The sequence below is a fragment of the Nematostella vectensis genome, chromosome 11 (genome assembly GCF_932526225.1).
Source record: "Nematostella vectensis chromosome 11, jaNemVect1.1, whole genome shotgun sequence".
In the NCBI taxonomy this organism is placed as follows: domain Eukaryota; kingdom Metazoa; phylum Cnidaria; class Anthozoa; order Actiniaria; family Edwardsiidae; genus Nematostella; species Nematostella vectensis.
In genome coordinates this window covers 12,296,345-12,323,974 of record NC_064044.1, presented here as the reverse complement: position 1 = coordinate 12,323,974, position 27,630 = coordinate 12,296,345, and the positions used below count along the sequence as shown (strand labels likewise).

General features: G+C 39.1%; 1 protein-coding gene across 5 annotated transcripts; it reads left to right on the top strand.

Moving 5' to 3' along the window:
• The first annotated feature begins 2,399 nt into the window (after positions 1-2,399).
• On the top strand, positions 2,400-26,559 carry LOC5514750. 5 transcript variants are annotated; one of them, XM_048734339.1, is made up of 23 exons: positions 5,719-6,091; positions 6,975-7,063; positions 10,375-10,472; positions 10,696-10,784; positions 10,905-10,967; positions 11,270-11,361; positions 11,713-11,867; positions 12,370-12,495; positions 12,737-12,797; positions 13,217-13,338; positions 14,105-14,230; positions 14,715-14,777; positions 15,268-15,405; positions 16,381-16,529; positions 18,594-18,692; positions 19,245-19,613; positions 19,861-19,933; positions 20,029-20,091; positions 20,372-20,434; positions 21,175-21,210; positions 22,385-22,546; positions 23,253-23,459; positions 25,435-26,559. In XM_048734339.1, exons 3-23 carry the CDS (start codon positions 10,443-10,445, stop codon positions 26,116-26,118), a joined length of 2,970 nt encoding a protein of 989 aa, XP_048590296.1. In that variant the 5' UTR covers positions 5,719-6,091; positions 6,975-7,063; positions 10,375-10,442; the 3' UTR covers positions 26,119-26,559. The 5 variants fall into 5 exon arrangements, with proteins under 5 accessions (XP_048590294.1, XP_048590295.1, XP_048590296.1 ...); XM_048734341.1 differs by lacking the exon at positions 5,719-6,091 and adding an exon at positions 6,159-6,392; XM_048734337.1 differs by lacking the exons at positions 5,719-6,091; positions 6,975-7,063 and adding an exon at positions 2,400-3,314.
• Positions 26,560-27,630: the final 1,071 nt, after the last annotated feature.

The window sequence follows — 27,630 nt, the reverse complement described above, 5'->3', positions numbered from 1 at the left end:
ACTTTGTACTTTGTCACTCAATTACTATTTTTACCTTTTGTTAGTTAATCATCAATGAACTTTGTACATATACTAGCTATAACATGCCATTGTAACTCATTTATAACCTGAAGAAGGCAGGTATTGGCCTGCCGAAATATCGTTCTAAAAAACATAAATCTGCGTTGTTGTCGACTTTTTCTTTTAAAGGTTTTATTAATTAATCAACTGTCGACGCAGACCACAAGGTCCGACGCACACCAGCAGATAGAGGCTGTCCGGTGGTTTCTTCCTACGTTTTTGCTATTTTTAAAGAAGAGCAAAAATAAAGCTGAATGTAAGGGTTCCCATTTAAGATGAGAATTAATGAAAATGTCGAGGTATTTGATAGTATTTTTCTTCTATTTTACTGTTGGTTATGTTTACTTTGGCTTTTTTCCTTGGGGATGAAATGATAATACAATTTGTTTTCTTAAAATTAATAAATAGTTTGTTTACATTACTTTAATAAGTTCAGCCTTAAGGGTATACTGCATCTGTTGCTAAGGAAAATTAAATATAGCATAAAAGCCTTGAAAAAAGTCACAAGGGTCTGGTGTTTGCCAAGTTGACCACCAAAAGTATTCTGATTATTTTGATGACGTCATACCATGACGTCAATCGACCCGTGGCACCCCTCCGCGGTCTGCTCTGTTCCCTCTTGGGATAATTTAGTCTCCACACCAAGGTCCTCAAATATTTGAGCTAAATCGATCCGGCTGTGAAATTCAGAAAGATCGGCAAGATTGGTCGAAACCGGCGTTGTTTTGAGGAATTCTCCCGAGTCGACTTCCGGTATTTTTACTGTTACTAAATCTGTGTCTGTGTTTCTTTGTCTTTGAATTTCTCCTTCTAAGCTGGCACTAGCACAGCAAATATTTACTTGACAGCCGAAATCTTTTGTAAACGTAGCCCGAGACGTATTTTCGGAAAAAAATTTCGTTTGTTTTTCTCCAACGTTGTTTTGCAGCAAGCCTTGCTTTTTTTCTAAATATAACCACACTTTCACCACTGTCAAGCCATTCCCAACAACAAAAAACTACACTATTGATTTCGTATTTTATATCCTTTTATTTTACAGCATTTGTCTCATGTCTCATTTATTTTTTTGTAAACAAAGACGCGCGCGTCACAACCGGAAGTAAAATTGTTTCCCGCCAAAACGGCATTTGTGATCGCGCACGCTCAACGCCACCAGCGTAGCAACGGCATCGCTGGGCAACACTAATGTCAGTACACCCTTAACAGTTGATTCTAAGTCATTTTGGTCTTTGTTGATGATATCGTTTATATAAAGGAGGGAGTGTAAACCAGCCAGTGTTGAGCTTTGCGCTCAGTACTATGTAAGACTCAGTGCTGCCTATTTTAACAAACTACTTCCTTCTATCTAAATAACTTGCGAAACCATTTGAGTGGGCGCACTCGCCGCAATCCACCGTGCACTGGTGGCTAAGCGAACGGGAACGCCGTCAGGTACTTTCTCCGGATCCCTTTCTCCTTTCTCTTAGCTATATCCGCTATGACAACGTGCAGGTTCGTTTCACACGGTCAAAATTTCACACAAATTCGAAAGTCATGAAGCCGGATTAATCGTGAAGAATATACAAAAACGTGAAGGATTTCCAAACCATGAAGGGCTTTCAAAATCGTAAATGATTTCGAAATCGTGAAAGATTTTAAAAATCGTGAAGGATAAAAAAAAAGCAGATGATTTCTAAAGGACTTTTTTACTTGAAGTATTTCTGTTTAATGCACTGACCTTTTTATAAGTTATTATGGAGAATTATGTATAATTTATTTTTCAACCCATATATTTTGTTTGCTACTTGTTACCTTTTCTGATACGAATAGATATGTTCTGTGTACGTTGGTTTTACGTTCCGGATTTGATTTGCTTTTCTTCATAAAATTGTATATCTACCGGGAGGGAATACCTTTAATAAAATACTGTGCTTTAAAAAGACATTAATTTGACAGGATTAAAAGATACCGAAATACACGAAAATAGAATTTCGACGCATGCTAAAAATATATTTATAATGTCCTTAAATGTTAAATTATACTTCAGGCAATGGACCGGGAAACCTATTATAGAACTAAGTGATTTTCGCTTTTGTCCTACACTTTTTATTAATTTGTTTGTTTGTTGCTTGAAGCTAGACTGCTGTTTTTAACCTAATTTGACAGAAGTGTTTGTGTTGACAAAATTAAAACTTTTCTGACTTTTAACTATAACATGTAGGAGAAAGCGTGGTTATATAAAGCACCTTGCTAAAAAAATGTGTAATATTTTACTATGAACATAATTCAACAGTAGCATACATGTTTTTAATAATCATCTATTATTCTCGGTAGCATAGAATTACACCTTACATAAACTATCACGTTACCATAGCAACATGCTATTGTTCTGTAGTCGTTTAGAAGTCTCTCAAAATGGCTCTATATATGTAGCTTACTCGGCGCTAAATCTTTCTGCAAACAACACATAATTGCACAGTATTTAGCGATGGAGACAGAGGTGGACTCAGACTATGCAAAGCTTAGTCGGGAGGAGACTTTTCGTAGGGAGAGCGCTTGTGTTGTGGCGAGGGTTACAGAAGCCTTTTCGGTTAAAAGTTTACAATGGCAGAGCGAGCCAACTGGTGATAAACTACGCGAGGAAATCACTAAAATGTCGGAGAAGAAAGCCAAAGAGCTGTTCGAAAAAGATGAAGACAGAAAGCGTTGGATTGATTCTATTCGCAAGTCAGTCGAACAGAATTTACAGACACAAGTCAGAGCTGCGTTAGGAACACCACCGGAGGAAAAGAAGAAACGGCAGTATTTAAAGAAAGTCGAAGAGGAACGTAAACAAATCAACGAGAAAGCTTTGAAAGAAAGGACGGCAGATTTAAAGTGTAGGAATTCAACATACGAGGACTATAAAGAGGATTATTTAAGACGGAGGCAGCAGAATGTACCGAACTATGATTATAGCGCGCGCGTAAAGTCAACTTATTCTGAGCATCCTAACAGAAATCTTGCGGCAAATCTAGACCCTTTCTCGAGTGAATACAACAAGTTCTTTAGTCCGTATACCAAGGCGGCTTTGGAGAACACAAGCACGGGTAATATAGCCCCTGCGAAGGTGCTGGAACTGTACAAACGATCGCCCCCATCGACATGGATAGACTCGCAAGGAAAGGAACACGATGTCCCCGGACCATTTTGGCCGAAAGATCACACACCTCTCCTCCCTTCTCAGAGCCACGTTTCTAAGGTTCCGAATACAATCGAGCCCCTGAACTCCATGGGTAAGCATTCACAGATCAATGCTATGTTTACGTTTTGGATTTCAATGTTTTTTTGGATTTCAATGTCTCGCAGCCTTCCGTGATTGTCTAAAATACAGCACTGTGGAAGCCATGCTGGTGTTGTAATGAATACATGCAAACATCATGTCAGAAATACTTTAAAATGCTTTGTATTCTATTTGTTTAAAACTAAAATGTGTGTTCTTTATCTCAATATTACTAGTTAGACTGTAATTCGCATGTCCATGGCTTGGTTGATTGTTCGTGCGTTTTTCCTTACGCCTTACAGGAGCGCTCAAGCAAGCGATACTTTTACTGCGTATCAAGTTACAGTGTTTACGGAAATCTTTTATAAGATAATGTTAAACCTACCCGTTTCGCCGTGTTTTTATTATCATCTCTCAAGAATTCTACAGAGATAAGTTAATGGCAACTAACTGCTATTCATAATTAATCACAGAAATTTCAAAGCCATTTATAAGAGCTATTCAAATTTAAATATTTTATTATTATTTGAAAAAAGTGAGGCTGGCTTTGACATTAATGAATTCACGGTTTCCAAGTACCGGTACTATACCAACCCCTTATACTTTAATTATGCATAAATGCACTTGTTTGAGACACTGAAAAAAGCATAGTATCAAAAGGAATTATTGAGAAAAGAAAAAGCATTTTAACTTCCAGGCGTTAATTAATATAAAAGTTGACAAAACTAAGTGCTAACCAGACTGACACCCACCGTATAGAAACAATGCGAATTTATTAGAATGGTGACCACAGGAGCGGTTGCATTGCTCGAAAAACACGTTGTAAAATGCCAGTGAGGGATTAGGGTTCCTATTCTCTTGGGAAATAAAATCATTCAGAACAAGCTTAGTTAATGTAATGGTGCTCTATGGTACTTTAATTAAGTGAGTTTTTGTTATGGCTGCTAATTTTATGATGGTTAACCTAAATAGAACTGTAGACAATAACAGGCTTTTTCAGTGGATTGTTAGCGGAGCCAGCGCGGCCGCAGGCCGCGCGCGGAGCTCCATAGGTATAGAAATATGGTATAGCTATGCGACTTGGTTTTGTGGTCATCGCGCGGGTATCCTGTGGTGTCACAATCCATCCAGTCAATCGCGCAACTGTACAGGACCCGAAATGATCCCAGTACCCGAAATGTTCCCAAAAGTAACCCCAACTGATCCTCGAACCCGAGACGATACCGAGGAGTCCCCGAATCAACCCCAAGGAATTGCGGTAATGGACAAAGGGAAAGCAGAAGAAATACTTGCAATTCTTGAAGCATAATTAAGGGTTAACAGCGACTCGATTTCTAAACAACGTGACTTAAAAATATTATATTCCAACAGAATACTTCTATTTATTACATTGCCAGGCGCTAAACCCATAAACAGAGTCTAAAACAAATACACAACTTTTACAACTTTTAATTGCTAAGGAAATACAGCATATATAAACATAGCACAGCTTTGCTAAGATCAACCAAACTTTTGACCTTCCATCACACTCTAAACATTTTGCGGTTCCGACACATGACTCTGACACTCTAAATCTTATTTCCGGTAAACATCACCCCTAAAAATTAATATTCATTCGTAAACCAAACATGTATTTCACCACGAAATCCTTGTTCACACGAGCGAGTATTTACCGACACATTTAGGCAGCCGGTTTGGCCGAGAAGATGGAATGACAAAAGCACACTGAGTAATACGCTTGAACAACCCTTCTACTACCGATGCAAAATATTATTATTATATATTATTGCTTTTGTTGAAAGCAATATTATGTGAGTTTTGAATTTCCTCATGTAGTCGTGCGTACAACTCGTCATGATCTCATGATATGATAGGTCTTTCATTCACCGAAAACAAACATGCCAAAAAATAACTTTAAAACATTTTGATTCCTATGAAAAGCAGCGTGTCCTATCTGTAAAGACTTTCTTTTATGCTTGTTATGTAAAAAAGAATTATCCACGCCGGGTTCTTCAAATTACTATCACAAAGAATTGTTAGTTGACCCCAATTTCTGACTCAACCACTGTTTTCCCCCCGCAGTCGTATATTAAAATCTTAATACTATAGTTTTAAGGTAAATTTCCTTTTAATAACACAAACAAAGCTAAATGTTTCATATGCTTTTAAAACTGAAAGCCAATCCTTACACATTCCTTTAGTTGTCCATTACTGTAATTCCTTGGGGTTCATTTCGGGGACTCTTGGGGATCGTTTCAGGTCCCGGGATCAGTTGGGGAACTTTTGGGGATCGTTTCGGGTCCTGGGATCATTTCGGGTCCTGTACACAACTCCCAGGCCCCCTCGGTCTTATGTTTTTACGTATTTTTATTTTTTTACCGCCATCAAAGTTCGTATGTTCACAGCAAAAAAGGGAGATTGAAAATAGTATTTAATGAGAAAATATGCGGATTCAAATGGGCTGAAATCTTTGAGAAACCGTTTTGTCTGAAGTACGAGCCGATAGTAAAATCTACCCGAGTGTTCATGAATCCCGTCCGTCGCAGCAGCAAAAAGAAGCTCTACACTACCATTCTAATAACATTCCTTTACGTCTATATCTATAGAGATCTATAAGGAGATCCTGAGAAGAAAGGGCCTTGGATTTATGTATGTTTTCAGCTATAAAAATAATTCACTTGTGTCGACGAGTTTCTTGCTAGTAGAAAGTCGACAAGTTCACAGTTTACAACAAAAAGAGAACACAACCACACAAGCGACAAACAGAAAGCGACGAAAAACACTGCCAAGGTGAGTTTTGAACGACTGTTTGTATTGAAAATATCAAAGTTATTTTTCTTTTATTGCTGTGCTTTTATAATGCTCGTTTATTCGTGTTTTTTTTTTCCAAAACCAATCGCTCAAGCTAAAACACCGTACCAGTTTGACGTCAAGATGTCATATCAAAGTCATCTATCCCTGTTTTGATTTCCGATCGGCTTATAATTTTGGAGTGCACTTGAGTGGTTTTCATTCCACTGGCAATCGCCATGGAAATGTTAAATTCGTAAATACTTACACGTTATATAAATTCAGGCATATATTCCTCACGGTAAGTAAAAATTTAACGACAGAAATACGTAGTAGTCTAGTTACTGTTTCAATGTCACTTAGCTTGTTCGATTTATACATTTGTTTATAGAGTTTGCTTTGAGAATTCGTGGTCTAAATCAAACAATTTGAGCATAACAACATCCTTTGATATTCTTCGTTCTCTCTATACTGACTGCGTTGAGATATTTAATAAAGGCTGACAAATATCATCCTGTCATTTATTGCTAAAGAAGACCTTTCCTGTCTTTATATTCTGTGTATTTAGGCTTCTCGAAGATACAGCAACTTTTTTAACATTATCATAACTACAAATGACTTATATATACTATATATACTTACTATATATTAACTTTACAGTTACAAGAGAATTTTCTCATCGAAAATAAAAACACAAAATGCAACCCCTATTACCTATATTCTTTTTGCTTAGCTTATATTGTCTGCATCTTGAATACTATCTATTGTGTTTATTTATTTATTATTCAAATAGTTGTGAAAAGTTAATAAGGTTATAACTGGCATGATGAAAATGTTGTTTTGAAAGAAAAAAATACTTATAATTGTTTTCACTTTTATTTAGGTAAAACCAACCAAGGACTACCCGAGGGCCATGATTGATGCTGAAGGCTGGGAGGCATGAGAATAGGCAAATGTCTTAAAGATAATAAAGTAGGGGATTTGTTACTTTGATACAGCAGTAAATGTGAAATGGACTTTTTTAAAGCAAATACTTGTCCTCAATGATAGATCTGAATACATTTTTTCTATCAAACTAAAGATAATGAGGAAAGGGGAAATGTTAGGAGACTGCTCAACCAAGTTGTTGCATTACTGATGATTTTTTTAACCAAGCTATAGTGCAATCTCTTCCTTTCTCTCTCTCTCTCTCTCTCTCTCTCTCTCCTCTCTCTCTCTCTCTCTCTCTCTCTCTCTCTCTCTCTCTCTCTCTCTCTCTCTCTCTCTCTCTCTCTCTCTCTCTCTCTCTCTCTCTCTCTCTCTCTCTTTCTTGACTATTAATATTTTTTGCTCTTTCCTCTCATGTTTGTGAATTTTAATTTCCTTGGTGATGGAGTATCACCAGTAATAAGTGATGTATTAATCTTCCATATGGCACCTGAAGTGTATCTAACTGTATTATTCTATCTTTGGAATTCTGTTGAATCCATCATTTGTTTCTTTGCAAGGGCAAAGCTGGTCAGAGTGTAGCTTTGATACAAGTGTACATTAATTAAACTTCTATCAAGGGAAGGGTTTTTTTATTAGAGCAAGGTCCGGGGGGGGACTCTCCAGAAAGATATACGGGGGTGCTCGGCCTATCTTTTATGGTATAATATTCTTACCAACTTCTATCTCTTAGGGTGTGTTTTAGGATTTTTTCGATTCTGCCATCTTTTAGGGGTTTTCACGCCCGGGGAGGGGTATTTTTCCGATTCTGCTATCTTTTAGGGTGTCTCACGCTAAGTGGTGGCCCAATCACTTGAAATGTATTTTACAATAAACCACAAGTCAGTGTTAATACTTTCGACTTTATTGTCGGTAACATAACAAGTCAGTTAATACTTTCGACTTTATTGTCGGTAACATAATAATATAGGATCCGTCAGCAAATTAAAACCAGCATATTGTGTTTTTTATGCTATCACTCAGGGTTAAAAATTCCTCTGACCATGCCCTTAGTGCTATCCCTTAGGGTTAAAATTGATTATGCTGTCGAGCACTCTCGTCTCTCAAACTCCCACTTCTCAAAGTCCCCCCCCCCCCCCCACCTCCCCCTGGGAGCAAGGTACTTAAATTATATAAAGACAACATCAAACTTGTGCTTTTTCAATAATAAATCTGTAAAGAAAACAGTTTTATATCGAACCTATAGGTAAAGAGAAAGAGGAAAATGTTAGTAATATGCTCATTTGAGCTATTATTGCATTATTGTTATATATTTTTTAAAGTAGAGTCACATTTTTTTCAAATAGTCATTCATTTCTCCCTTTTTCTTCTCCCCATTGACTTTTTGTTATATTTATTTCTCTCTAACCCTAACATAGGTCAATGAACATGGTTTGGTTTGAAATTAGAAATTGGAATTAAGCACTTTCAGTAATAATTTAGGATTTGCCTCCATTGCATTCATTTTTGATTAGCCTGTATGGGTGGATCCAGGGTTTCTAAAACCAACAGGCCAATGGTCGGGTGCACCAATATGTAATGCATGACAGGAGGTATATTTGTGGAGTTTAGTTTCAACACATTTTTCTGAATAATCAGTTGTGGTACATGAAAACTACAGTAGTGGCTCTTTGGGGGGGGGGGGGGGGGGGAGGGGGTTTAAACCTCCCCTTGGGCTTTCTTTTTTTATTATTTTCAGTGTATCTTTTCACCCCAAAATCGTTACGAAGGTAAAATAATGACGAAAATTTTTGGGCCAAATCCCCCCTTGGCAAAAAGCTAGATCCGCCCCTGAACTACAGTATGGCATCTAAATCTTTGGAATGCTGTTACATCCATCATATATTCTTCACAAGGTCAAAGCTTGTTAGAATGGTGTTTTTATAAAAATATACATAGTGGAACTTCTATAAAGGGAAATAGAAATTGACCATTAGACTCTTGAAAAAACATTCTCGTCAATCTGACACCTTGAACTTTGACAGCCTTTTTCACACCAAGTTTTAGTATTTTGTTAACTTTCATACTGCATATTTAATATTATTGAATGAGTGCTTGCTTGATCTATTTGGAGGGGCCAAAACAATTCATAACTACATGGCAGTAAAATTTGACATATTTTTAATCTCATTAAAAAGCATTCTAGAGACACCAAGATCCCCTCTAAAACTACCCCTATCAGTCAAGACAAAAAGGTGTTAAATGCTGGCAGTTCCTAAATCTATATATTATAAATAAGACTAATGTGATTTTAGAAAAGTGCCAAAAACTTTTTTTTTTCTATTTCTTATAAAGTCTGATAACCTATTGACCATGATAACCTATTGACAGGTTTCACGATGTTGCACGCACATCCAAAACCCCGCAGACTGGAGGGCCATAGCTAATCTAAAATACGAGAAGCACTCTGGAAGCATTTTTATAGCTTCGTCTAACTCCACTAAGTATGCCATTTTAGATCAACCTTGGCCTGCCAGTCTTTCGCATTTTGGATGCGCGCGCATTATCATGGAAACAGTGTATTGGTTATATGCCAATTATACTAATTTTTTAAACAGTAGAGATGCCTTGTTGGTTTTTGTTTATTATTACAAGGACTGAACAGTATTAGGAAGACACCAATCCCCCCCCCCCCCCCTCTCTCTCTCTCTCTCTTTTTCTCTCTTACACCCGCAACCCCCTACTTTTTTTGGCGGGGGAGGGGGGTTATCTGACCACTCCCCTCAAGTTTAATGAAAAACAAAGTATTGCTAATAAAATTCTAAATGGGCGAACAAACCTTTCTGCTTCAAATTTATCTATGACTCTAATCTAGGAATTGGTAGCTTCACCTTCTGGCCCCAAATTTTAAACAATTTTGATATGTTATATCAAACATTAGGAAATGGGGCTTACTGATGATTATATCAAACATTGGGAAATGGGGCTTACTGATGATTATATCAAACATTGGGAAATAGGGCTTACTGATGATTATATCAAACATTGGGAAATGGGGCTTACTGATGATTATATCAAACATTGTGGAATGGGGCTTACTGATGATGTTTTTAGAAGTAATCAAAAGGGCCCTCAGGGCCATAGCAAGGGTGGGGCATCGGGGGTATGGGCCCCTTAATATTTGATATAATGATCAGTAGGGGCATTGCTGTGTCCCTACAGCTTTCTTATTTTTTCTGTACCGTGTACCCCCCCCCCCACCCTCCCCTCATTTTTTGAGGCCTGCTACGGCTTTGGCCCCAGCTCTCTTTGTGAATCAACAAAACCCATGATGCCTACAATAGCTGAAAGCTAACCTCTGTTGCTTCTATCCATAGAGGAAAACGTTCGGCATGTGGAAAGCAAGGATAACTTAGAGCTTTTCCCACGACCATGGAGAGGGTCCATGGTGGTTTATGACAGAACAGTGCTAGAGGTAATAGGGGCTGGGCTTAAATGGGCATGGCTGAGATGTACTACTTGTAGTAGGTTAGGAAGCAGAGCTAAAATTTGTGTTTGAAAGGTAGTGAAACTTGCTGCACAGTGGAAATGAAGATTTGTAATGGAGCTTTAAAAAATCTGATATTCTATTTACAAGTTTGTTTAAGTAGGTGTCAATTTAGGCAGTGCACTTGATTCTTCTGTTTTTCGTTCTACAGCCATGTTCACCAGCTCCTGCAACTTGTCCGCCACACCTGAAGTTTGAGTCTCGATTTGAATGTGGCAACTTGCAGCAAGCAAAGAGGATGTAAGCTATTGTCTCACACTGAATTAAATACTTAAAAAGCCAGATAATCTGAGAATAAACGCCCGGAAAGAAACCCTGCTCATGTGGGAGTTGACATAAGCTAAATTGTTTTTGTTTCAGTGGAAGATATGAGTATGATCTGGTACTAAGCAATGATCTCTACACCAAGAGGCACACCCAGTGGTAAGCAGGAGAAGGACCTTTTTTTTTAAGATAGTGGGAGTCCTGTTGTTTTTACACTCAAATCACACTGTCCATTTTCTAAAAGAAAACCTGTTCATGCACAGACCCAGGAAAATTCTGACCTGTTCACAATGATATCCCTAAACACTGTAAGGCCTGAAGGTCCTACTGAATGCAAATCCAATTTTGACCTGTTTACCTAAATTGGTGTAAATAGGTTTTGGTCCACACCCATGTAATTAATTAATTAATTCAATTATAGGTCAGTGTTCCACCATAGTTAAAAGCTGTCTTATTTTTAGGTATTATTTTCGTGTGGAGAACATGGTTCCAGGAGTGACATACAAGTTCAACATCATTAATTTACTAAAGCGCGACAGTTTGTACAATTATGGTAAGTTTCAACTATTCTTGTTTTTATAACAAGGGTTGGGGTACCATCCTAAGTAGGAAAGGTAATTTTTAGGGGGTTTACTTTCAACAGAAGGGTACACAATTATGACCCCCCCCCCCCCTCCCACTTGATCTGTCACCCCCACCTATTTTGTGTTTGTATTTGACTGCTTGAAGCCAAAACCTACATGCTTGTGTATTTCATAACAGAAGCTAGTAAATTTCTTAACATTTGACAATGACTAAACTTAATAGTGTTGAATTCAAATCGTCAAACTTGTAAGCAAATATTTTATTTTTATAGCAAGGACGTCTTTTCTTACACTAAATGGCATTTATATTTTAATTATAGGTATGAAACCTTTGTTATACTCAAGCAAAGTTGCTGAGGACTCTAGTATTGACTGGCAACGATCTGGTCATCATGTGAACTATACCAGAACAGTGAACAACAAAAATGTGCTTCTAAGTCGTGACCTCATCTACTTCACCTTGACCTTCCAAGTGGTAAGACTCCATTAGGATTTGTCTTAAAAGCTGTGTTGAGGTGTAACGCCCATTTTATAGTGCCTAGATAACATAGTTGCATATGATAAATTAGTTTCCCGGTCCCCGTTGTTCTTTAAAAGGCGAAAGAGGGCTTCATTACTATAAGAAATGTTAAAACAACAGCCTTGATGAAGAAAGTAAAGTGCATTAGGAGTCTTATTGGTTTACTTGTTTTAATAAGTAGTTGACAACTAACTACAGTATATTATACATCAGACTGACCAGTTTTTTTTCGTTTCTCTGTAGGAGAGTCATGCTTACCTCAACAATCATTAGATATAATGAAGCTGCCACATTTGATTATTTCACTTTTTCCCATTATTTATTTTTTTGATCTTCCTTATCACAGCCCCCACCCTACTTTGGAACAGAAAGTCTGATTTCTTAACCTCAGTCTCTGCTTTCTTTGCTTGTCAAAAGCCTGTTTTAGTTTTTCTGACATGTTAGTGTTGTGCTGTAGGAATTTCCCCATGCTGGCGACACATGTTACCTTGCACACTGCTATCCATACTCGTACTCCGATCTGGAACGGTACCTAATGTCTCTGGTGGATAACCCCCTCACCTCACAGCACGTAAGGAGAGAGGTTAGTATACAAAGTTGAATCTAGCTTATCCACGCTCAGAAGTTGCCAATGTGTTTATAATTGGCAAAAGGCGACCACGTTTGCGAGTTTGGTAACCATAGCAAACAAATTTTTGCACCGCATTTGAAGATAGTATGCAAGTAATCTAGCAGCCATGTCCCAAATACAGGCGGTGACTACAGGCGGTGACTACAGGCGGCCGAAAAAATAACTCATAAAATTGTTGCTTTGTTGCGTTTAGGTCCTCTGCAAGACTAAGGCAGGAAATAATTGCTACGTTTTGACAATAACATCATCACAAGGTATGAACTTAGAAACAGTGTGAAGGATTTGGGGATTTATGGGAGGGGAGAATAATCTGATAAATATTATTCCAATCTAAGATTTTTTTTCAGTATTCGCCAGTTAATATAAGGGACAAACTCAACACCAGATCGTGTAACAAAGGCTTTTATTAATGGAACGGCAGAATGGAAGACCAAACAATATGGCAGTCCAAAATCGCGAGAGTGAGGCAGAACTATGCGCGCGCATACATAACTAAGTCAACACCGCTGACTGGCGATTCTCAAAATATCTTCCTGGATTCAATCTCATTTGTTATCAAACCTAATGTGTTGTCAATCTTGGTTGGTAAATCCTGGATCTCACTTTACTACACGCCACCCCACCCCCTTCAGTACTGAATGAACCTGAATCTGATTTACTTTGTCTGTTCTAGTTCCTGACAGAGATAAGTTGGGCGTGGTGATCAGTGCGCGAGTCCACCCTGGAGAGACGAATGCCAGCTGGATGATGAAGGGTTTGCTAGACTACCTCAGCAGTAATGACAAGGTAGCTGAGGTAAGCACAGGGAGCCCAAGTATCTTTTGACCCAATCATGAAGCTACCTCAACCAAGCACAGGTAGCACAGTGATCTATTGGAGTATTTCTAATGAGACATAACAAAGATAACTGAGTAAGCACAGGTAGAAAAATTGCAAGTTGTCACGATTTTCGGCTCACATCTCAAGAAATTTTGAAAAAAGAGTTTTCAAAAATACTTGTTAACTAAGGTTATTATCAAAGATACAACAAATTGAGTGCGTTTTACTGATTCGCATGTTGTTGTTAGGTGCGACAGTGTTGAAAAATATAGAAAGTGAGAACATCAGATGAAGCCAAACTTTGCATATGGCAACTTTGATATAAAATATATCTTCAATAAAACATGATATATATGAAATGAGACACCTTTTCGAAATTTGACAGGGAAATAAGGCGTATTTCATTAATTCGGAGCACGTTTAATGTTCGATCATTCTGTCGCTGAAGAAACAGTTTGGTTTTGAGTACTTTGGCCACTAACACTACGAACATATTTTGCAGTAGGAAAAAGCATGAGTAGATACTCAGTTATGCTATGGAGTGAAGGTAGAGGAAAATTGGCTGTCAGTACCCCAAAATACAAAAAACCTATTTACCACACTTGCACGTGTACACATGGGTTTTCAAATTATTATAGGTCTACCAGACTTCAGCAGCAAAGTAGTTGTTAGGATTCCATTGATAGTCACCTTGAGCACGCTTTATTTTCACTTTTATTTTATGTACCCTATTTCATTGCAGAGCCTTCGGCAGAAATTTGTGTTTAAGATCGTACCAATGTTGAATCCTGACGGAGTAATAGTAGGGAACTATAGAACCAACCTGGCCGCTAGGGACTTGAACCGAACTTACAAAGATCCTAAAAAGGTAAGAAAATGCCGTGCAACCCCGCCGCCATTTTATGCTTCAGCTCAATGCTGAGTGACAAAGAGAATCCATCGGCTAATTCAAGCGAGTAACCAAGATAGGTTCAATGAAATATCGTCAATAACGTATTAAACTTCATTTGTAGATTGTTACTATGAAGTTTCCTTGTAAATTAAACGTTGTATATTGAATTATAAACACTTACAAGGGTGTGGTGGTCGGACTACATTCTTTTAAAAGATAACTTGCCACATGTCCATCGTCCAAGCTGGATACGCCTATTTAAAAACAACGTTGTAATTGCAAATGGCAAATGGCAGTTCTACGACTGAAAAGAGCCATGGGTTCAAATGCAGAGAAATATCAACGATTATAGATTGTAATTAACAATTAGTTATTGAGATTCGCCAATTTATGGTTCTTCTTCGTTTGTGAGGCAGAAATTAGCATGAAACATGAGCTTGTAAATGGTTTATTTTTGCAGGAAAGCTTCCCGACCGTGTGGTACACGAAAAACATGTTGGAATCATTCAAAAAGAACCATGAGGTGAGTTGAAATATTGCTATTTAACAAATATATCTCATTTTTGCGTGCGTTTGTACTCTAATAGATCCGCAGTCACATCTTATCACGAACAAACAAAAAAACTACACCACGAGACGCTGTCGTCCTCGTCCGCAGATTATAATCTACTGCGACTTGCATGGACATTAGCCGTACGCCTAATGTGTTTATGTACGGCTTGTTTATGTATGACTGTACTACCGTCCCTATTGTGTACTTACATTTGGTTCTTGTAGGTTATAATCTACTGGGACTTACATGGGCATAGCCGTAAGCCTAATGTGTTCATGTACGGCTTGTTTATGCATGACTGTACTGCCGTCCCCATTGTGTACTTAGATTTGGTTCTTGTAGGTTATAATCTACTGCGACTTACATGGGCATAGCCGTAAGCCTAATGTGATTATGTACGGCTTGTTTATGTATGACTGTACTGCCGTCCCCATTGTGTACTTACATTTGGTTCTTGTAGGTTATAATCTACTGCGACTTACATGGGCATAGCCGTAAGCCTAATGTGTTCATGTATGGCTGTACCGCCGACCCAAAGGTGTACTCTAGCGCCAGTTTCCTGGAAGAGAGGCTTTTTCCTTGGATGATGTCACAAAAGGTGAACACACAAATCCTGCTGAGCCTGGCTCAAGATGGGAGTTAATGGGAGTTCCATTCCTTCTATCCCTCGAAGGGTTGCTATCAAATGGTCTGTGAGAGTTGATGAGAGTCGCTGCGATTTTTTAGCCCTCACAGGATTAAGATCAAATGCTCTCTGAAAAGTAATAACATGTTTAATGTCACTTTTAATTTGTGAAATTGCTGACCAAAATACATTAACTCTCATTCTCGCGTTTCAACGGCGACAACTCTCATCGACTCCCATGTCGAATTTGAGCATGTTCAAAGTGAATGGGAGTCGATGAGGGTGCGATAACCATGTCGGTCTCAACCGAGTCACACGCCTGGCAGACCAGTAATCGCGACCAGTCATCGCAGCTTGACATGCAGGACTTCACAGAATTTCATCATCTCTTATCTTCATTTGGTCCAGGCTTTACTCGAACACTTATGACTCGAACTTTCTTCTCCTTACTCTAAATAGCATACTCGATTATAATTTTATCCTGTAATTGTTTCCTATTGATCACAATATACCCCACACCACTCTAAATGAACCATATCCCAAGCCTTTGTTCGTGGCTTTAAAGCTTCCCACCTAAGAGTCGCCCCTTTTTTTATCTTTTAGTTAACGCAGTGGCTATATGCCCGACAGTCGGGACAGGTATTGGATGTACTAAATACCCGACAGTTTTCAGTTTATTCAAATAACCCAGTAAATTTTCTTCCTAGTAAGTTCAAAGTATTCTTAAGTTGTTGAGAAAGGACAAGCGAATCTGAATTGAGCTTTGTTTTCGGTATGGAATGTTTTCCGTTCTCTGTGTACACTATAAAATCGTAATTTTAGTGACACTGCGTTTAGGTAAGGCCAACAAATTATCAAATTAACAAATTATCTTACCAAGGTTGTCCAAAGCTGAAAGTTTCTTTATTTCTCTCAACCTCTAACCTTACATATCTTATCTTATTGAAGGCTCCAGACAAGTTCTCTTTTCAAGGCTGCAAGTTTCTGGTTCGCAAGTGTAAGGAGTCAACAGCCCGTGTAGTCATGTGGCAACAACTGGGAATCATGAACAGTTTCACGATGGAGGCCACATTTTGCGGCTCAAACTTCGGTGATATGTAAGTGTAAAGCTACTCTTGAATTCTGGACTATGATATGTAAGTGTAAAGCTACTCTTGAATTCTGGACTATGAAATGTAAGTGTAAAGCTACTCTTGAATTCTGGACTATGAAATGTAAGTGTAAAGCTACTCTTGAATTCTGGACTATGAAATGTAAGTGTAAAGCTACTCTTGAATTCTGGACTATCAAAAAACCCCATTTTCCTGAGATAACTTCTCGAGTCGTTCATTAATAGATCATTCAATTTTATTATGATGAGTTTATCACTGATAGTAGCTCAGTAAGTTTTTCCTGATCTTCGTTACTTATGGGTGTAGCTAAAACATACATATCCAAAAACAGAGCTTCAACATTAACTAATTATGATAGAATTCTGGACAACCAACAACACCTTACGTTCCTGAGAGAACTCCCCCAGTTTTCATGCGATGATTTTATTACATTTTATAACGATGTGTTCATAAGTGAAAGTTGCTCAGTAAGTTTCTCTTGATCTTTATTACTTATGAATTTTAAGCTAAAATAAACATATCCAAAAACATAGCTTCAACATTGGCTTACATTATGATGTAGTTCCGTAGCTGTTGTAGTTCCGTATCACTCAGCATTTTCTTTTATCTTTTTGCCTCAAATATTGTAGATTTGAACAATCAAAAACTACTTAAATTATACAAAATTATTAACCTTTCCCGAGATATAAATACAGCTTATTTCACCGACTAGTTTGTTCAGAAAGTATCGTTATTTCGCTCGAAGCAGTTTTCATAATTGTTACTAAAATGAGCGGCGTTTACTGCATAGTGAACCGAGCCGCGTCACGAACGTCAGATGAAAACAATACCTCTTTTAACAAAAATGTCCTAATTTTTATACGAATGCTTAGAAGAAAGAATGTTGTTAATGTGTATGGGTTTATTAAATGGCTTGATGCGATTCGATTTACATTGCTTTTAGTTTTTTGTGCTTCCCGGAGGTCGTAGTGATAGTTCCGTATTATCCTGCGCCATGGTGTGTTTCTGGTTTGACTGCATAAAATAAAGCCTCGAAACGAATAGATTTGTATACATTCCTTTCTCAATTAATCATATCATTCGCAATTATTAGTGGTTAATTTTTATTTTGTGGGCCTTTAATTTCAGTCATTCGCCGACTGAATAAATAACAGTTTAAAGACAACCTCCTTGATGTTATTTAGCGCTCAATAAAATATTATTCAATATTAAAATAATTACTGAAACTGAAATTGATATATAATATACTAGGGTTATTAAATAAAACGGTCAAGATTCACCAGCTAAATCATTAGCTGGCTAACTTAATAAAAAAGAAAGGAATGGGATATGTTATTGCAGAACTCTTAAAAGAACGACAACAACGCATTGGCGGCCGTGTATTCTTGTAAATAAAAACGGCTGAGCTCTCGTGCACGAAAATAAGCAAAATAAATCACCTAATTCTAGATCTTACCTAATTCTCTACATTATTACATTATATTTATTTATTTTGCCATACTATTTGTGTGGGTATGGCATATATTTTGGGAGAATTATATCGGAACGTTTTGTTACTCGCAATATGGATTTGTTAGCGACACGCGAGGGAAAGCCCATTGACGCAACCTGCCGCATGCAGCGTTCCAACCACTGTGTGCGCACACAAAAAAATGATATAAATAAAAAAAAAATTAAAATGTGTAGTCTTTTCTGTGTATGTAATATGCATAAGTAAATTTGTAGTCGTGTTAGAAAAATCATGAGCATTGGGTCCTCCGAAATGAGTGATGCGTAACTGCTTATCGTACTTTAATAGTGGTATTAAAATGTCGACAAATAAGGCTATTTTTGTAAAACCGTCCCCAAACATTTCGTGAATTCTGGAAGCACTTGTTTGTGGTAAAGATCAAGCCATTTATGGGCGGTATAGTAGTGTATGGGTTAAACAAGACACTTACATGAAAAGCTTAGGTGATACGGTAACGTTGTCTGGAAGGCCAAGTTTTCCAGTCTCTGTGTTGATTGTGATGCGATATTTATGTTTGTGTGGTTTTTTTTCTATCATAGGGAGGGAGGCCGTCACTTCAATACTCGGGATTTCGAGGACATGGGTCGTCATTTCTGCGAGGTGTTGCTGGAGTACTCCGAGGCCAAGAGCGCAAATAGGTGAGATTTCCTTAAAGAAGTCAAATCACGCCGCCATGTCATGCTCCCGCTCAATGCCGAGTCACGAAAAGCATCCATTCCCATCGGCTAATTCAAGCAAGTAACCAATATATTTTCGATAAAATAGCATTAATAGCATATCAGACTTCATTCGTAGATTGTCATTTTGAAGTTTACTTGCAAATAAACTGCTGTGTTTTCAAAAATAAACAATAACAAAGAGTGGTTTATCGACATCTTGAAACCTGTGTCAGGATGCTTCTTGGCTCAAAATCTATAATATACTGCTGTATTGTTTCAATTATGAGTCGGCCAGCCATAAGACTGTCACCCAGCTCAGTTCTTTTTGATTGCTTAATGCTGGATTAGATACCAACCTCATGAACTCGTGATCTGCCAACAAATGCAATACTGTTATGGGAAGTTAATTGGAATGTTCACATAGGTATACCGCTGCTTATTTTTATTCAAATATGTGAGCCTTAATATCCCCGAAATCACTTGGTTTTAAGGATTCAGTTGACTATTATTTACATGAGATTTATATTACAGAAACGAAATGACCCAAGCATTTATCGAGCTTGCCTGCAAAATGACTCGAGATATACTTCGCCAGACTCTCGGTAGCTACCGAACACTGAGTGACCCCCAACCACCTGACGAAAAAACGACAGAAAAATCCGAAGACGAGCCGACAATCACTCTCCAGTCGCTAAACAACGGAACAAGTGAGGCGCTGACCATAAAACCGCGGGCTCGGGGAGTAAATTTTGTGGATGTGGACGTGCGGAAAGCCCAAGGCGCAGAGCCTGATGGAAAGGGGTATGACGTGTCCGTGAAGAGTGTCCATGTGGATTCGTTTAACGACTGTCTCAAGATCTTGGAGGGACTGAACTTGGTCGATCGATACGAAGAGTCCGAGTAAGTAGTATATAGGGGAAAGCAAACAAGGCAAATTTACCATAAAAAGAAATGACAGGCACTCTAATAGTCTTGTATGTTTTCTATACGGTGGCATGTTTGCCTTGCCCAACGAGGAAAGCCAAATAAGGGCATGATTGCCATATAAGGAAGTTATACCATATAAGGACATTTCCTTATTAAAGCATGTATAGTTCTCTTAGTGTAGAGGGTTCCGCAATTTAAAACATGTTTTTTGTGAGTTTAGCTCAAGTGATTCTGATAGCGAAGACGAGGACTCTCTACAAAACGGAGAAAATGACCCGAAAAACAGCAAAAATGTGAGTATAGCCTTCCTGTCAAGTTATTTATGTTTATGTAATCTTCATTCAGCTGCCATAGTTTTCACCCCTGACTATGAATCCAATTCTTGCAGAGTGAGGGAAAAAGAAAAAAGAAGAAGAAAAAGAAAAAGCAGAACTGGTGGGATACATTGTCGGTAAGTTTTTGTAATATGTCGAAACGTTCTCGTTAGTTTGTCGGTAAGTTTTCGTTAGCATGTCGATGAATTCTCGTCAGATTTTCGGTAAGCTTTCGACAGCATGTCGTGTTGTGTTATCGTAAGCCTCTGTTGTGTAATTTCGCTTTTTTGTCGGTGAGTTCTTGTTTGGTTACTGCCGAGTATTGTGTGCTATTGTTGCGAGTCCAAGCAAAGCCACAAGATTGTTATTAGTTCCATTGCAGTTAGTTGCTATAAGTGGTTGATTGGTTCGTTGCAGTCTGTCCAGGAAGGCAACAAGAACAAGTCAGCCGAAGAAGAGGCGAACAAGAACAGCAGCGAGGTACAAACTACCTTTTTTTTCTTTCTCCTATCCTTCCCTTATATATTTACAGCGATTTGTTGTTTCGCGACCGCAGAGACAAAAACCTCATTTCTCGTCTTTACTCTGCACATAGTCAATACTACATAGGCCAATAAATAGGCGACTTCCACTAAGAAATCACGTGACTTTTTGGTGGCAAACTCGCGTGCGCTCCGGTTTTTGGCGGCAAAAAAAAACAACAACAAAAAGCAGCTTATTCAGCGTTTACGAATCAGACCGAACGTTTCTCTAAGCGTTGTGATCTTTTTGGCTTGAATTTGCCACTCGAAAGGTCACGTGACTTCTTGCTGCAAATCGCCTTTTACCTTCCTTTATGCAGTCAAAAGGTCTGTGGTGTGATGGGTTGAATAGATGGTTGATTGACTTGAACGTTCAAAACGACACCCGCCCATACCGCAACGCAGCATGCGCAAAACGAATCGTTTAGTCCATAACGCAGCTTCGCCATGATACAGATGAAGTATAAAAATGTTGCTCTGTCTTTAAACAGGCAGATAAATGTTTGAAATGCATTCGAAATTTGTATGTAGAATATTGGCAGGTGAACAAATCTTCCCAGATTGCCTCGCGGTCTTGGCGCGTACGCTTACGCGCTCTCGTATGGACAACGTTTCTTGAAATAGCTATAAATTGCATGGGTATATTTCCCGTGTATTAAACACTTGTTTAAAAGTAAACTTTCCTATTCGTTTTTACAGGGATCAAGCCCTCGAGGCCATGAGTGGAAGCTCACTGTAATGTACCCAACTAAATATATAAACATCTTAACAGTAAAATAATTATAGTCTCCATAAAAACTTCACAAAAAATAATAAATAAGTTTCCCTTTGCAAAACAATGCGGAGATTGGGATCAACTGCCTGGTGAAAGGGGTTGCAATACCAGAATTCCTTTCGCCAGGCTAACGAAATCGTCATAATTGTTTTGCAATTTAGTAATAGTAATAATATAGTTTATTAAAGCCTTTTGCAGTGTGACTGAATGACAGGCTATGTGCGCAACTAAGAAATTCTAATTAAGTGGTTGAAATCTTACAGTAAAAAATTTAGAGGAGCGATCTCTGTATTTACAGGGATATTGTGAGACTTCCTTCCAGACCTAAGGCACATGCTGTGTTTTGAATCAATAATTCTGTTATGAATCAGGGCGTAAACCGGACTACTAGGCTTAATATCGTTAACGAATTTCTTACACTTATCCACACGTCTTGGCAGATAAATAGGGTAAATCGAAAAACAAATTAGTAAAAAGCTTGATTTGTTTGACAATTTGCTAAATTTAAAAAAAAACAGCTTAAAATCATTTAACCACCGTACGCTGTAGATAAAAGGTTGAATTGTAACTTCCGAACTCTATTTAACATTTTAAAGCATTCCCTGCCGAATCTCACAGTGATTCAAGCGGATTGAATTCACATCTAAACTGAACATTTCGTATACTCATAGCTTACAAAACCACGCGTCATGCAAGTTGGATCAACATAATTAAAAGTGCGACGCACGTGGCCACCTTGAAAGTTCAGTCTAGTAGACCAATAGGGAAACGTGTTATTTCTTTCACACTAAAGTCACTAGCCAACCAGAGTGGCAAATAATTTCCTCAGTGCACATCAGAAAAAAGATGGGATCCTACTAGTTACTAAGGCTAAGTTCAAACATTGGCCGTATTTAATGCAAATACATGCAAATGAAGATGAAACAATTGTTTCGATTCATTTGCATGCATTGGCATTAAATACGGCTCATGAATAATACGACGTTTGAACAAAGCCTTCGTTTCAATTCTCACATGCTAATTGGCCTTTTTGACACTTTAGCTTTAGCTTTAACAAGGTAGGACGCGTCACACTACCACTGTCTTTATTTGTTCCTTAACGGGGCTTTCGATAACACATCTTATTCTCTGCAGAAGAAAATCAAGACTAATTTTGGCAAGTTTGTCAACCCGTACGCCAACCGCTTCAACAACGGTATTCCGACCTACTCCGAGGAGCGGAGCCTCGAGAGGGCACGAAGGAAGGAGAAGGAACGCGCAGCCGAGGAGCGTGAGAAGCGGCAACTTGAAGCACAGGTAAGGACACAGGAAACCCATTGGTTCACACATTGATTCTCACATTAATTCCCTTTAAAGGGGCACTTGCACGGTGAGTGTAATTTTAGTGTTACTTCGGCAATCTTCAAAACAATCATAAGAGATACAAACATAACAAAAATAACCATCCAGGTTTATAAAACAATCTTTGATCTTTTAGATAAATGCAATATTGTGGTTTGAACGCCTCACATAGAGCGGTGGATATGCATTGAAAATGCGACTTTTAGGGTTTAACCTTTACTCGAACCTTGAAATTGCATAAATAAACCAACCATATCTTTTACATAAAATTCCTTTTACAGAGAATTGGTTAATTTCTGTTTATTTCGCCTGGGCGAAGTTATCAGGAAGATTTTTTGTTTTGTTAAACACTTTTTCATATATTTAGTTTTTCATATATTTAGAACAAGTTACCCTTTAAAGAGAACAGCTCACACATTTACCCGATTGCATTGCATTTTAACGAATCACTAAGGAAGTGTTCGTTCAATACACCGAGGGAGAGGGAGGGAACGAGAGGGAGGGGTTCTATAAGGGGGGGGGGGGCACCGAAAAAAAATGTTTACAATGAAAGGTGGCCTCCGAAATTTTAAGGTGTCTTTATTAATAATCTTCCCTCTCCCCCCCCCCCCTCGGTGTAATTAATGAACACTCCCTAACTGTCTTTTGTTGTGACTTATAGTTTGCGACTGAAGATCCCCTGGGGGTGGTGGAGGGACCGATGTTTGCGTTCGCTGATGACACGGAGTTGAATTTCGTGACCGCTCAGCGCCGCCTGACATACTACATGATGAACCAGCGGTCTCACGCCAAACAACACGCCATTAGTTCCCAGTACACCGGCAAGCGTAATCTGACCGTGCTACCTAGTCAGCGGGAGACTCTACAGGTTAGGGAGAAAATGGAAAGAGTATGAGCCAATGAAGGGAATACATAGATCAACACAAGGCTCAAGTGTTATTTTGTACGCCTCCGTGAAGACAAAGTAGTTTCGCCGACGAGTTTAACATTAGCCCTTTTTGCCATTTTGCCCAGACTAAAAGCAAGCAAAGGTCATGCCATCATATGCAGGCGCGTACACAGGGTGGTGCGCAGGGTGCGCGCGCAACTCCCCCCCCCCCTTGGCGGCCAAAAAGTGGGTCATTTCTTATTAAGGAATCCTCAAATGATATGCTTTTTCCATATGATACCTATGACTGCCCCCCCCCCCTCCGACAAATTCTGGGTGCGCGCCTGATATGTGTTCGTAGGTTGACTTGGTCATACATCGTATGTGTTCGTAGGTTGACTTGGTCATACATCGTATGTGTTCGTAGGTTGACTTGGTCATACATCGTATGAGTTCGTAGGTTGACTTGGTCATAAATCGTATGTGTTCGTAGGTTGACTCGGTCATACATCGTATGTGTTCGTAGGTTGACTCGGCCATACATCGTATGTGTTCGTAGGTTGACTTGGTCATACATCGTATGTGTTCGTAGGTTGACTTGGTCATACATCGTATGTGTTCGTAGGTTGACTCGGTCATAAATCGTATGTGTTCGTAGGTTGACTTGGTCATACATCGTATGTGTTCGTACGTTGACTCGGTCATACATCGGATGTGTTCGTAGGTTGACTCGGCCATACATCGTATGTGTTCGTGGGTTGACTCGGTCATACATCGTATGTGTTCGTAGGTTGACTTGGTCATACATCGTATGTGTTCGTAGGTTGACTTGGTCATACATCGGATGTGTTCGTAGGTTGACTCGGCCATACATCGTATGTGTTCGTGGGTTGACTTGGTCATACATCGTATATATTCGTAGGTTGACTTGGTCATACATCGTATATGTTCGCAGGTTGACTCGGTCATACATCGTATATGTCCGCAGGTTGACTCGGTCATACATCGTGTGTTTTTGTAGGTTGACTTGGTCATACATCGTATGTGTTCGTAAGTTGACTCGGTCATACATCGTATATGTTCGTAGGTTGACTTGGTCATACATCGTATGTGTTCGTAGGTTGACTTGGTCATACATCGTATGTGTTCGTGGGTTGACTCGGTCATACATCGTATGTGTTTGTAGGTTGACTCGGTCATACATCGTATGTGTTCGTAGGTTGACTCGGTCATACATCGTATGTGGGCGTAGGTTGACTCGGTCATACATCGTATGTGTTCGTAGGTTGATTTGGTCATACATCGTATATATTCGTAGGTTGACTTGGTCATACATCGTATATATTCGTAGGTTGACTTGGTCATACATCGTATATGTTCGCAGGTTGACTCGGTCATACATCGTATATGTCCGCAGGTTGACTCGGTCATACATCGTGTGTTTTTGTAGGTTGACTTGGTCATACATCGTATATGTTCGCAGGTTGACTCGGTCATACATCGTATATGTCCGTAGGTTGACTCGGTCGTACATCGTATATGTCCGTAGGTTGACTCGGTCATACATCCTGTATTTTCTTATTTGTCATTCATACATCGTATGTATTCGTAGGTTGACTTGGTCATACATCGTACGTGTTCGTAGGTTGACTTGGACATTTATCGTATATGTTCGCAGGTTGACTCGGTCATACATCGTATATGTCCGTAGGTTGACTCGGTCATACATCGTATGCGTTCGTAGTTTGACTCGGTCATACATCGTATGTGTTCGCAGGTTGACTCGGTCATACATCGTATGTGTTCGTAGGTTGACTCGGTCAACATCGTATGCGTTCGTAGTTTGACTCGGTCATACATCGTATGTGTTCGTAGGTTGACTCGGTCATACATCGTAATATGTTCACAGGTTAAAACGGTAATACTTCGTATATGTTTGTTGGTTCACTTGGTCATTTACCGTATGTGTTCGTAGGTTGACTCGGTGAAGATGGACAGTCTACCTGGTGGTGGTTATGGCTTCGCGATGCGCTTTCCTTCGCGGGCACAAGGCTCCGTTCTACCCGATCACCAATCACCAGGCAACAGTGCCAGACCTCTCTCGCTTAAAAGCTTCGAAGAGGCGCGAAGCCCTGGGGCGAGGACACCCGAGTTCGTGGAAGTAGCCGCTGACGAGATGATCGCGCGGGCGCCTACTGAATCAAGTAGTCCTTATACTCGTTACCCTAGTTACAAAAGAAACAATAAGTCAGAGTCCCGGATGGACCTGGAGACGATGTTCCGGCTCGTAAACAACCCAAGCCAAAATATCCCACAACGGGATAGAAATCGGACACCGGCCGAATTATCGCCAGAGAAACCGGGCAAAAGACTTGATCGGACGCAGAGCGAACACGTTTTCCCCAACTACCGGACCCCTGGGGAAGATTCGTTCGCTTTGGCGAAAAGGGCCCATGAGCTGCGAAGAAGGACCCACGACGGGAGCACCCCAGCGATACGGTCCCCTGCAAGGGTCATCGACAGTTCGTTCAGTTTGACGAGTCACGATGGGTCGCCGGAGTTAATAGCACCAGACGTGATTCCGTCGTATTCTTTCGTGTCGTCCCGAAGACCTGAACGCAGCCCGAACAGTGTACGAGAACCCCGTTGGCTCTCCTAAAAGTTCGATTGCCGGGGTATTGCTGTGGTTCACTTGTTGTTTTGCCAAATGGTTGCCACAGAGCTTATTATTTAATAGTTAACTGCCAAGATTTCTGGCTTAAAAGAGTATTATATTTTCAAAATTGATCAGAATTTATTTATTGTAAACACATCTGTGAGACAGACTTTTATATCAGTCCCCTTCTGTCACATATTTTATATCTACATATTATCATATTCCAACTATTTGTACACTGTTTGGTACCGCTGTGTTGCTGAGTATTAATTCTACATGCCCATAACACGTTCTAAAACAAGATATTTATGATATATTGAAAAAAGTATTAAATAAATCCTGTCATTTCAATACAATTTTCATAGAATTCCTAATAGGGACAAAGCTCACGTCTATTATTCACGCACATAGTCCATCGTTTTAAATAAATATACATTAACCATATCTGCTTATATGTGCTTTCTATCTACGCAAACAGTTAATTGTTTTCTCGTAATTTCTGATCATCCACGCGCGTCTATATCTACGCGAACAGTTGGTTTCTCGTAATTTCTGATGATCCACGCGCGTCTATATCTACGCGAACAGTTCATTGTTTTCTCATAATTTCTGATGATCCACGCGCGTCTATATCTACGCGAACAGTTCATTGTTTTCTCGTAATTTCTGATGATCCCCGCGCGTCTATATCTACGCGAACAGTTCATTGTTTTCTCATAATTTCTGATGATCCCCGCGCGTCTATATCTACGCGAACAGTTCATTGTTTTCTCATAATTTCTGATGATCCACGCGCGTCTATATCTACGCGAACAGTTCATTGTTTTCTCATAATTTCTGATGATCCACGCGCGTCTATATCTACGCGAACAGTTCATTGTTTTCTCATAATTTCTGATGATCCACGCGCATCTATTACGCGAACAGTTCATTGTTTTCTCATAATTTCTGATGATCCACGCGCGTCTATATCTACGCGAACAGTTCATTGTTTTCTCATAATTTCTGATGATCCACGCGCGTCTATATCTACGCGAACAGTTCATTGTTTTCTCATAATTTCTGATGATCCACGCGCGTCTATATCTACGCGAACAGTTCATTGTTTTCTCATAATTTCTGATGATCCACCTATTACGCGAACAGTTCATTGTTTTCTCATAATTTCTGATGGTCCACGCGCGTCTATATCTACGCGAACAGTTTTAAATTGTTTACTCGTAATTTCTGATGATCCACGTGCGTCTATATCTACGCGAACAGTTTTAAATTGTTTACTCGTAATTTCTGATGATCCACATGCGTCTATATCTACGCGAACATTTGTTGATTGTTTTCTCGTAATTTCTGATGATCCACACGCGTCTTTATCTACGCGAAGAGTTGCTTGTTTTCTTGTAATTTCTTATTGTCGACACGCGTCTTTATCTACGCGAACAGTTTATTGTTTGCTCATGATTTCTGATTGACCACGCGTCAAAAAGCTGCGGGTGGCGAAAAAGCAGAAAAGAGATG

Excerpts from the sequence above, each read along its gene's own strand:
- LOC5514750 (XM_048734337.1), top strand. The coding sequence starts at position 2,528 with ATGGAGACAGAGGTGGACTCAGACTATGCAAAGCTTAGTCGGGAGGAG. Across the intron at positions 12,496-12,736 it reads CACAGCACGTAAGGAGAGAG|GTCCTCTGCAAGACTAAGGC; the intron begins GTTAGTATACAA and ends TGTTGCGTTTAG. Across the intron at positions 14,231-14,714 it reads CTTACAAAGATCCTAAAAAG|GAAAGCTTCCCGACCGTGTG; the intron begins GTAAGAAAATGC and ends TTATTTTTGCAG.